Source organism: Lucilia cuprina, chromosome 3 (genome assembly GCF_022045245.1).
Source record: "Lucilia cuprina isolate Lc7/37 chromosome 3, ASM2204524v1, whole genome shotgun sequence".
Lineage (NCBI taxonomy): Eukaryota > Metazoa > Arthropoda > Insecta > Diptera > Calliphoridae > Lucilia > Lucilia cuprina.
The window spans coordinates 67,489,001-67,501,737 of NC_060951.1; the positions used below are offsets into that span (position 1 = coordinate 67,489,001).

The window sequence follows — 12,737 nt, forward strand, 5'->3', positions numbered from 1 at the left end:
TGATTCAGCTTTTCTATTCCATAGAATTTGTCACTCATCTTGATAATTTCTTTAATATTTCTTGATTCTTGATTACCTTTATTAATATCTTGAATGTAATCCTTTATATTAAATCCTCTTTATTAAATTTCTTTAGGGTTTCAACTATTATAACATTTTGTCTGATAATATTGAAGAGAAACAACTACTAAAGTTATAGAGTACTTTAGTAGCTGTTTCCTAAAACTTTTGTTTGATGCATTTTCGAGAATAAGTGCCAAAAAAGAAAAAAAATTAAAAAGTATTTTAAATTTTAAAGAAACTTTCATCCCCATATTCTAATTCTCTTGTTATTTCAAAACGATTTATTGAATCATACATACAAAAAAATTATTTTAACAGATAGATTTACTACCGGTTAAACGATAATCGGATATTGAGATTGTAGCCCTGAAAGTATCAAATAAGACTAGGGAGTATCACGGTACTTTTGCACATCAAATAGTATCAAAAAAGTACCATCGTACCAATTTTGCCATCCCTGGTACAAAATATATATGTAAAAACAATAACTAAAATACAGAAACAAAACATCATCAGATATGTAATACACTCTCCTCTCTTTTATCAATAAGCTCTTTTGTTATATGTTTTTTGTTTTTTCTTGCTTTGTTTGTTTTTAGTTCACCTTGCCTATTAATTATATAGATACCTCTTAACTTGCTGGTACAAGTTTTGCAACCGAATTTTCGACCAGATCCTCTAGCCCAATTGGTGGTAAGACACCTGAAGACAATGTTCAAAACGCGGAATTAAGAAGAATTAAATTTAAAATTAATCTCAATTAATTGATCTCATTTTACATATGAATACATATTTTTATAAAATGAATTTTAATTAAATATACGTTAATAAGATTGCTTCAGGATTTTGGGAGCTATAGGCATTTAAAGTTGTTACTAATACATAAAAACAAAGTCTGACGTATGTATGCTTGAATAAAAAACAAACAAAGCAAGAAACAAAACAAAAAGTAAACAACACATATGATGCCACATATAATCTTAAAAAATATTACAATTTTTATGTGTACTCATTTTACATATAAATACATATTTTTATAATCTGAATTTTAATTAAATTTCGATTAGGGAGGAGGAGCTCCCTTCATGTACTCTAGTATTATTTAAAAGCTTTCCATAAAAGTTTATTTTTAAATAATCTTGTTTTATATTTTTATTTTTATTTTAAGATTGTCTTACTAAACAATCATATGTAATGCTTAAACAATTTGCGGAATCATTTGCGAAACTCTCAATGCGTAAAGAAGTTCTATCTGATGATGCATTAGCAGCTATAATAATGTGTGAACATTTTATTCAAAATGTTTTTAGTTCTACTCCAGACCCAGACAATTCCCCACCAAATTTTGGCAGTTTTACTTTTGTTGGCACAGTTGATGAATATTGTATGCAATTTAAAGAATGGCTGAACTCTTATATAGATCAATATGTAAAAGAATAATTTTCTTAGTTGGTAAGTCAATAAATTAAATACAAAGTAATTTTTTTTTGCATGAAATCTTCTAACATATTAAGAAATTGTCAAAAAGGAGCATTCTGACAATTTTGCAAGTCAAAAATTTAAGTTGACACGTTTATTAGACAGTTTAAACATTTTTCTGAAAACATTGTAAGATCCAAATACCAATTATTCACTGAGGAGTTTTTCAAATCTAGTGGATTTGGGCAAAACTAGTTGAAAAAAATGCAGATTTGCCATTTTTATTTTTTATGTATCCCAAAAAAATCCGAATTGTTTGTTTATAAATGTAAGAAATCACTATAATAACTATACGAAACAAATTTTGCATAGAGGAGAAGAAACACATATATTGAAAAAATTTCTAACTTTGTCCCACTGTTACTTAAAGTGTTCCGATCTTGTTAAAAAAGTGTGCCTTAAATGTTATCCAATAGGACTAACATTGGTATTAATTTCAATCCGATCGGAAGACATCGATTTCAAAAGTTTGTTCAACTAACATGAAATTCCCCATATGTATTTTGAAATTACAATTCAGAAGTTTTTATTTCCCATTGTGTATCGGGTAAAAAATTGTTTTTGTGCAAGAAATTCATATTTCTAGATTCAATATTATAAAAAATTCAAAAGAGTGCCTTTTGAAAAACGAAAAAGTAGCCAAAAAATCCCTTTATGGGTTCTAATTAGACTCTACATACCCAATTTCTGTCTAATCCAGGCTATACATACTTAATTTAATGTTTCTTAGTTCAATTTTATAGAAAACTTAAAACTTAACTTATCTTTTGAAAGATGAAAAAGTACGAAAGTACTTAATTTAATGTTTCTTAGTTCAATTTTATAGAAAACTTAAAACTTAACTTACCTTTTGAAAGACGAAAAAGTACGAAAAATGTCCCTTTTATGTGTTCTCACCTTATTCCAAACTTTTCATAAAATGTTTATTTATCATATTTTACACCATCAAAAAGTTTTAAAAATGCTGAGAATTTGTTTACAGAAGTTATCATACATCCTTGCTGTAAAATAAATTTCCGATATACATAGGTGCAAAACGCCATTTTAACTGTTCGTTTTTTTGGCTGATTTGAAAAACTGTTAACCAGAAAATTATTAAAAAGCTAAGAAAAGAGAAACATCTAATTTGAATTATCTAGTCTCGATTATAAATCTTTGATCTCATTTGAAATATCGAAATTTTCTAGATCCTTATTCTCAAACCACCTCAGTCAGTCAGTCTGCAAATTGAAATTAGGGAATTGTGTTAAGTATTGTAATCTTTATATTATATATATTTTTTATTTTTTTGGAATCAATAACTGTACTGATTTGATAAAATTCATTTTGATTTCGATACATATTTAAAACGAAATTTTGATCACCTTGGATCATATTATGATCATGTTTAACAATATTATGATAAAATAAATATATAATGATGAAATATATTGAAGGTATTTAATCATAATATGATATTTTAAAATTGTTACATTAACGATAATATGCTTAGACTACAATCATAATTTTAACCACAACCATGTTTTTTCTCGTTTCAAATCAATAGAGTCCGACCGAACTCAAAATTTCGTTCGGTACCAAAATTTGAACAACATCTTCTCCGTAAGAGAATTATATCATTGTCAATAAATCGTTTAAAAACCAAAAATAAAAGTATTAAGATATATGCATTTCACAAAAATGGTTTGTTAATAGAAATTTATCACTCTGGAATTCGGAATTAGTTGATAATTGACACAATTGCTAATTGAAGACCCACTTCAAAAAATTTTCCTGATGTTCAAATTTTGGTACCGAACGAAATTTTGGGTTCGGTCGGACTCTATTGATTTGAAACAACTTAACTAATTTTGCCAACCTATTTTTTTTTTAATTAAGTGAAAGATTTATGAAATTGTGTTTTTCGTAAATGTTAAATGTATTGAACATCGTTTTATTGTAAATTCGTTCTTAAATCAATGATTTATGAAATTTAAAAAAATTACTTCTTTTTATCCTAAAATTTATTCTAAACAATTGAGTAGTAATTTGTTACAACTGATTTTGATAAGTTGAAATTTTTCCAAAAAAGTTGTAACAAATTTCAACTTTAAATTTTAAGTTGTTATCGATAATACCAAATAGCAAAATTTGAACTAAAAAGACTTGGATTCAAGTCTTCTTATGAGAAAATTAAACTTTTCAAAGCACTCAAAAGTTCACCTTATTTTTTTGACCACTGTTAAAAATCGTGCGTGAAATTGCAGTTATCCAAAAAAAAAAAAAATGATTTATTTTAAACAGTTTTCAAGCACTTTTTATTAAGAATTTATTTTATTATTTACATTTTTTTATTATTTAAATTTTTTTATTATTTACATTTCATTTTTATTATTGTTGAAATTTAATTTACAAATTGAAAATTCTATTTTTGTATAAAACATTGTGTGTTTAGACTCATACTTAGAGTTAGGTACTGCTGTTAAAGAGTTGGACTACTTGTTATACTTTGTTCTTAAATACTACTAACTTCTGTCAACGAAGGCAGTTCATAATAAAAATGTTTAAAACCAACTCTAAAACTCTAAATTTGTATTAGTAACAAAAATGTATATGTAAAATTTAAAATTTTCACCAGAAATACAGAGTTTTATAAAAATTCATATAATTTTATTCATTTGAATTTTCAATAAAAAATATAATTCTGCTCATACAGAAGTACACATGATGTAATAAGTAAGGTGAGAGCGTTTGGGCAAAAACCGCAACAAACACAATATTTTTTTGTTTGTTTAGAGCATAGCTGTAAAATTTCGATTACGATTAATAATCAATTAAATTATTTTTCAAAAATAATCGTAATGATTATTTAATTTTCTGGTATAAAATTTCTGATTATTAATTGATTACGATTAAAATTAATCTAAAAATAATCACGATTAATTAAAATTATTAATTATTTTCAAGGATTAATTTTGATAATTTTTGAACAATTTCAATATATTCGGTACAATTCTCTATCTTTTTACATTACGTGTAATGAAAAACTGTTTTTCAAGTTACTCCCTATTCGATTAGATGACTCTTTTATTGAAAATAATATATTTATCAAGTTTATTTGGATTGAAAATCTTGATCTCAGTACAAGATATTAGAAAAAAATTACTACAGTCTTTTCGAAATGGGTCTAAAAAATACGTAATTTTTACCGGATTGCCGGAAAAAATAATTAAAATATTCTTAGAGCTTTTTTTGGGAGAATATTATACTAAATATATGGAAAATAATCAAAATTGATTCTTTTGATTATTTTAATTAATTCCAATTAATCTCTGATTATTTTTAATCGTAATCAACAATTAATTAAAAAAAATTAAAATAATCGTTCTTAGAAAATAGTTTCTAAGAAATTTTGTGTTGTGATTGTGGAATTTATGTTAATAATTTTAAAAATAATTTAAATTAAATTGATATAGGAATTAACAGGAAGTTTATAGTTTTGATTGAATTTTTTGTACATTTATTCAAACTTTTATTGATTTTTTTCTTTTTTTTCATTTGTACATTTTGATTTTTAGTTTAGTTTAAATTGAATTTTATTTTTGATTTTGATTAAAAAATAAACAAACAAATAATGAGATTTTCAAAGTAAATGTGGTAGCTTGATTTATTAAAATACTAGCAAACGTCAGATGGTTAATATGGAGACAAAAAAAGAGAATGACACCTTAATATTTTTACCATGTATGCGTAACAAAAGTTACGCAGTAAAAACCATAGAAAACAATGATTGTAAGACCTCGTACACACTAGGAAACTTTTGTTGAGAAACTTTTTCTTAATTCTCTTGAAGTTTTCTTAATGTCCACACATAAAAACCTTCGTTTCAGAAACTACGTGTTAATTGCATTGATTTGTTGTTGTACGAATGAAAAGAATAACAAAAAAAAAAAACAAGTTTCCGAGAACGGGAAACTGCGTACCGCGAGACAGATAAACGATATTCTCTCTCTCTCACGCAAAATCAAAAGTTTCTTAGTGTGGACCGAGAGTAACCGAAATTTTACCTAAAGAAGTTAATAATAATATAATACTAAAGATTTTAGCAATTTTAGAAAAAAATACATATAAACCTTATTGAAATCAGTTATTAAATCAGGTTGAAAAAATCTATGTGTCCCAGGAAAAATTTTAGAACTTGTTCTAAAAACTACTAGTTCTAGAACGAGTGAAAACAGAACCACTTCTGATTCTTAAACAACAACCTAGGAACTAGTACTGTCGCCAATACTTCTGGAAACCGTTCTTTAGAATATTGTTGTGGTTCTTAAATACTTCTAAATAGTTTTTAAGGAACTAGTTCTTTGAAACTAGTTATACATTGCTACTACACTAGTTCAATAAACCGCGTACTTGTTTCGAAACAACTTCATGGAATCAATTGAAAAAAATGTCAAAAAATTAAAAATTTATAAATCTATTTTTATCGAAATAGAAAACGCGTTCAAATCTTCCGCTGAACCGCAAGATATTAAAGAGCTCACTAATTCAATCGTACCGAGAGAAGGGAATGATAGTTGCTTGTATATCCTTACAAAAAATATTTTAATAGATTAGAGGTGCGGAAGAATTATATTAAATTGTACGTAAGATATGTAAGTTTTGTAAATAACATTGGTACAATAGTAAAAATTCCTCAACAGTTTCTAAAAATTGCTCCTTATCTTAATAATTTGAAACAAAAACGCTAAAAAAGAAATATTTGTTTATGCGTTCTCTACAGCTTCCCTTCAAACAAAAATCATTGATTAAAGAACTAGTTCCAGAAGCGTTCCAAAGAACGAGTGTCAACTCCATAACGCTTCCTCAGAACCAGTTCCGAAGGTGACAATTTCGAACAAAAATTATTGGTCTCAACGCCAAACTAGAACGAGTTCAGGCTAAAATCATATGTTCTAGAACTAGTTGTAGAACTAATACAATTTTTCCTGGGGTATATGAATATTTTCAATTTCGAAAAAATCAAAAAGCGTAAACCGATATATAATAGTTAAGGGCAGTTTTAAGCAATTGTGTTACTTTTTTACCTTTAAAATTTAAAAAAAAAATAAAAATTAGATACTAGCCAAAGATACTAGCTCAAATTAAAGCTTCTAGGAAAATTATTTTGAACAAATGCTACAGTTAATCTCAAAAATAAGTATATAACTGGTTTTATTTAAAAAAGGATATTATTTTTTTCAAAAATCAAAAATGTAAGATATTTATTTATTAAAAACAATTATGATAATTATTATTCACTACTTTTTCGGGTTATTTTGGTTACTTGAGTTCTCATTTAAGGTGTAGTTAAATAGGTACAAAATTTACGCCACAAAAGTAAGTACAGATAATTTCAATATGTATTTGGCTTAATGATATTAACAAAATTCATGAAAATTTTACCTGTTTGAATGTAATTATTTTATAGTAAAATATTCTGTACACTATAACATGGAAAAAAAATTACTTTTTGTTCCGAAAAATTGAAATTTTTGGTAATTGATCTGAATATTATTTATAGGAGCATTTTTTCCTATTTAAGAACATTAAACCCCCGGAGTTTTGGATCGGGTATTCAATAATATCCCTCGTTTGTTCATTATGATGCATTGGAAGACGATATTTTAACTTTTAAATTAATTGTTTCTTTACAATAATTACAATCCATTGCGGAACATGGCCGTTTTTAACATAGTATAGCGTTCATATTCGATATTTAACGGCGATTTCCTAAAATTTATATATTAAAATGCGATATTAATAATATTTGCACTAGCATCCATTAATTAAAACAAGTTTTTTGGTTCCAATCATCCATTACACACTCCTAAATACTACCAATAATCGTCGAATGGTGACCATGTCAATAACTTACACTACATATCGGTTCTGAAATTGATTATTGTCCAAAATAGTAAGATTTTTATATTAAATCAGGCTCAAATGGTGGTATGAATACGAATTGAACAATTTTGAACACGGATACATCTTAATTTGTTGCTAGAACAAATAAAATGTCCGATCCATAAAACATGGTTATTGTATCGAGTATATCAAGATATGATTGGTAGCATTATTGTATGCTTTGGAAATCGGAGTATTTGGAAAACCTGTTTAAATTAAAGAAAATATATAGAATTATCCAAATTTTAAAGTTTATGTTGTAAGTCTTAAGAAATCGGAGTTAAATTTCGGGTTTTTTAAGAACGTACTGTGTTCAAAATGGCCAAATTCATGCATATAACATTAATTTCGAAATAACAACTCTTTTCAAAAGTTAAAAATTCTATTTCCAATGCATCATGACCACCAGATCCACAATCCGGGGTCAAAAGTGGAAAAAAAATCGTAGAAATGAGAAAAAACTGTTCTACTAATTAATTCCGGAGCCAATCGGCACAAATTTCAAGATTTCGGAACTAAAAGAAAATTTTTTCCAAGTTATCCAATCGTCAGTATTTCTGTATACTTATTTTTGGGATTAACTGTATTGAGAAAAGTGTCTACTTTCAAATGATATATTATTTGTTTTATAAAGACAAGTTATCCAATCGTCAGTATTTCTGTATACTTATTTTTAGGATTAACTGTATTGAGAAAAGTGTCTACTTTCAAATGATATATTATTTGTTTTATAAAGATCAGTTTTTATACCCTACACCACTATAGTGGGGAGGGTATTATACGTTTGTGCTGATGTTTGTAACATACAAAAATATTGGTCCATTACCCACCTTAAAGTATACCGATCGATTGAGTCGATTAAGACATGTCCGTATGTCCGGCTGGCTGGCTGTCCATGTAAACCTTGTGCGCAAGGTACAGGCCGCAATTTTCAAGATAATTTGATGAAATTTGGACCAAGCATGTTTTTTGGCACAGGGACGAAGCCTATTGAAAATGGTTGAAATCGGTCCATTATTTCACCTAGCCCTTATACAACCGTACCTCCCGATTTGAACTTTTTATGACATAATTACGTCAAATATTCTGCTATCTCTCTAAAAATTAGCACAAATAAGTTTTATAGAAGTATAAATGACACTGCGGATTTTCGTAAGGACCGGCCCTTATTTGACCCTAGCCCCCATACAAAAACAAAGTTTTTTATCAATAAATTGCTTAAATATTTTGTAATTATGGTAATATTCAACATAAAAGTTTCTTTATAAAAAAAATTTAATAAGTAAAAATTTTAAAAATATACTCATAGTGTAGGGTATTATATGGTTGGTCATGCCCGACTATACTTTCCTACTTGTCATTTATGACTTATCGCCACAGGTGGCTGCCCCATCGCGGGTTGTGCAAAATATATTTTTAAAACGCTGCAAATAATATTTAAATTATTCAAAAAATGTCTTAAACGACTAAAATTGACTTGTAACCATTTGTATCGCAATGAAACTCAACAAAACTGACTGTTATTTAGAATTATATCCTTTTCCCAAATTTACCGAGGATCGCTCCATATATGACCTATATAAAGCCTCATTTAGAAATTTTAGTTTTTTATCAATAAATTGCTTAAATATTTTGTAATTATGGTAATATTCAACATAAAAGTTTCTTTATAAAAAAATTTAATAAGTAAAAATTTTAAAAATATACTCATAGTGTAGGGTATTATATGGTTGGCCATGCCCGACTATACTTTCCTACTTGTCATTTATGACTTATCGCCACAGGTGGCTGCCCCATCGCGGGTTGTGCAAAATATATTTTTAAAACGCTGCAAATAATATTTAAATTATTCCTTTGATACATCGAATGCATCAACATTTGGCAATAATACTGTATATGTAACGTGACCAAGGGGAAAGATACTAGCCACGAAAATTAAGGTATAGAACTATTTTGTAGGGAAATGTATTAGTCGAATTTAATTAATAAAATATACTATGTGCGGTATAAGATAGAGATCCTTAAAAAAACATAAAGTATCCCTCTGCTGTAGAAACCAGGTATATTTCAAAACGACAATTATCCTAAAAGCCGACTTTTGAGTTGTAATCGAGTAGTAGACTCGAAAGTGATAAGTGTATAGAAGTCGGCTACTTTTTACCAGATCTTAACCCCGTAGATAATGTGAAACAGTAGGTCGCCTGGAAGTTGATATCTTCCTTATAACCTAGTCCTAGGTTATAATGGAATACCTAAATTTTTCAAAGGAAATTATTTGCTGAATTATTGTTTCAATGAATTACCGATGTCAAGCAGCAATTATAATATCTAGATACATTATGGAGTTACTGACAAGTTCTGACTGTTTTTGTTACGATAATACCATAGTTTCCATTATTTTATCACTAACATAAAACCAAATACTTTTATTTTGTTTTATTTTTTTCAATACTTAATTAATAATATTCAAATATTTTTATAAATTTAAGTAAATAAAGACATATATACAAAAGAAATACTAAAAAATATTTTTTTAATACGGTTAAAAAAGTTTCTATTGCGTTGTCGCACACTGTATATATTTTGGTTTCCCTGGTAATGAATTGTTAAAGTTCTTATATGTAAGCAATCGTACTTGCCTCCAATGATGTTGCCGTGTTAAAATAATCAGAGCAAATACCAACGAATATATTGTGATAAGGAGTTTCCGTCTGTCTGTTGTATATTAAAATCAATTTATTGAATACCCTAAATATTTTCGGGTAGTTTTTTCCAATGCTTGTACGTTCTTTCGCAGGAAAATCTAAATCTTCTGTGTTATTTTATTAAAAACAAGTATTTAAAAACGATCAATAATGTGTATATCTTAGAGTCCAAAAAAGTTCGTTTTGTTTTCGCAATCATATCGTTGTATGTGTGTGTGTGTTTTTTTTTTTTTCAATTTATAATTTTTCAGAATTTAGAATAAAACTTTGTTACCATTAAAATCCGTTTATGATATATTCTTTAGTGGTTCAGTATTTGAGTTTCAAACGGGATCTTTTAAATATACAATAACTTTTAAATCTTAATTGAAAAGGAATACCATTTATTCTATAAACTACTTATTAATTTATTATTTAAAACAATCATATTAAAAAATTAAAAATAATGTGATGAGATTTAAATTAAAAAAAAAAAACATTAGAGATTACTGGATCGGCCTTTCAGCGATAATAATTTATTTTGTTGCCCTTATATTTGTGTTTTTATTTTGTAGCACAGTGATATTTTTAGAGACATTATACGTTATGAAAGTCAATACCATACGACTTTTTATTTGGAATGTAGTTTCAAAGAAAAGAAGTCAAATGGAATACCCCCCTCTTTTTTGGCAGTTTTGAACTCTAAACATCAATGACAGTGTCGTTCTTCTTCATCTCCATAATATGTGTCTGCTTAAGTTTTTCCTGCATCTGTGTTAGCATATCTTGCATGCGTCGAATTTCCTCATCTTTCTGTAATAACAGACGATCAGTTTCAGAAATTGCTGCTTCAAATCCATTTGTAGAACTAATTGAATCACGCTTCAATTTGCCACGTTCTCGCAGGGCGTGTTGCGAAATTTGTGAAATACATTGAGCACGAAAATTTTCATAATGTACATCTTGAGTAGTGTCTTTTAGGTCTTGCATGTGGGTCGAAATTAAGAAGGTCCTTAATTTAATAAAATCACTGTGCTCCGGATCTTCAACATTTACTACTCCCCAAGGGTACTGTCGTCCGCGAACTTTTTTTCCAGCTATATCGAGAATCGCATTGCTTCCTACAACAGCAAATGGTATAGAAGCTTTTAGGTCGCGATCCTGTTGTTTAAAATCTTCATCTTCATCTGAGTCACACTCGGGAAATTGGTACAACTGTATATGACTATCTTCCAAATCTCTTAAGATACGTTCCTTTAAATTTCGAACTTCGGTCTTAGTCAAACAGTCTGATTTCCCAATTACTAGTACAATATTGACTTTTCGATGTAATCGTCTTAATAAATCCAAATCCATTTGACGTAAACTACCACATATAATTTTAAATATATAATAATCCAAAAATTGTAAAACACTTGACTTACCTGTGTCCCCAAGGTGGCACAAAATATAAGCAACAGTGCACCCTGTTATCTTGTATATTTCGCCTGTTCAATCCACTTTCATCCGTAAAATATTGTCGAAACTATATGAACGTACATAATTAGTTTGTTTTTCATATTAAATTGGAGACATTTTCTTACCTGTTCATCAATATACGCTGTGCACACTCTCCAACTGTCTTCACAATTTATAGAATCACCGAATCCTGGCGTGTCTACAACAGTTAAACGTAAGCGAACACCTCTCTCTTCGATATCCATTGTTTTCTTTTCGATTCGTGTTGTTTTTTCAATTCTTTCTTCTACTGGTGGAATAATTCTATTCTTATACAGATCTCCCAAGAATAAACTGTTCACCAAAGTTGATTTTCCTAGACCGGATTCGCCCACCACCATAAGAGTAAATTCAAATCCTCTTTTCACAGATTTCCTGTGCACTTGTTCAGGTAAGGTTGCAAAGCCTATATAGTCACGATCCTTATCGAACAACGGTGTTTTAGCTGAAATTATATAAAGATTAAATACTGATTTAATTCTTAAAATTATTAACACTTTAATAAAATAATAATAAATTATAAATTTTCATAGTCATATTTTTTAAGAGCTACGGATAAAATGTACGCACATTTTTCATACAAAATTCCTACAATAAACCATCAATAACTTTATTAAGCATTTATAAATATGAGGTAAGTCTTATTGAGGTATTTGGAAAATTTCAAAAGCATCTTATTATGATACATATTCTTGTTATCACTATGAAAATATCACTATTTAATATTTTCCATTTCGATAAAATTTTATTTTTGGTTCCACATCAACACATCTGTGGCATTCACACTCTGTCTTTTTCTCTGAAAATTACATTATAACCAGTGTTGTATCAATAATTAGCTATCCATAGTTTGAGGTTTAATTCTTTAATATGTCTTTCAGAGAACCACTGATGAAAATCAAAAGTATCTTGCATCGAACCCTAAATTTTAAACTTAATGTTCAGTTCTGAATTTATTACATTACAATGCTTTGTATTAATATCGGAGTTTCATTGTCTTTAATACAAAATCAAATTCGTTGTTAAAATGTATTGAACAATTTGGATTATCATGAAAACTATGGTAAAAATAAAAGAAAATGAATTTAC

The 12,737-nt window shown here is 27.9% G+C and overlaps 2 protein-coding genes across 8 annotated transcripts in view; one reads left to right on the forward strand and one right to left on the reverse strand.

Moving 5' to 3' along the window:
• LOC111678927 overlaps nt 1-12,737 on the forward strand; it is a 73,519-nt gene that overhangs the window by 9,209 nt on the left and 51,573 nt on the right. For both annotated transcript variants that reach the window (XM_046946261.1, XM_046946262.1), the window contains exon 6: nt 1,232-1,515. In XM_046946261.1, the coding sequence (XP_046802217.1) occupies nt 1,232-1,503 (272 nt within the window). In that variant the 3' untranslated portion in view covers nt 1,504-1,515. The remainder of the gene's footprint in view (nt 1-1,231; nt 1,516-12,737) is intronic.
• Nucleotides 10,457-12,737, reverse strand: part of LOC111690938 (septin-2) — a 28,593-nt gene continuing 26,312 nt past the window's right edge. For all 6 annotated transcript variants that reach the window (XM_046946265.1, XM_046946267.1, XM_046946268.1 and 3 more), the window contains 3 exons: nt 11,735-12,093; nt 11,576-11,676; nt 10,457-11,517 (listed from right to left, as the gene is read on the reverse strand). In XM_046946265.1, coding sequence (XP_046802221.1) covers nt 10,854-11,517; nt 11,576-11,676; nt 11,735-12,093 — 1,124 coding nt within the window. In that variant the 3' untranslated portion in view covers nt 10,457-10,853. The remainder of the gene's footprint in view (nt 11,518-11,575; nt 11,677-11,734; nt 12,094-12,737) is intronic.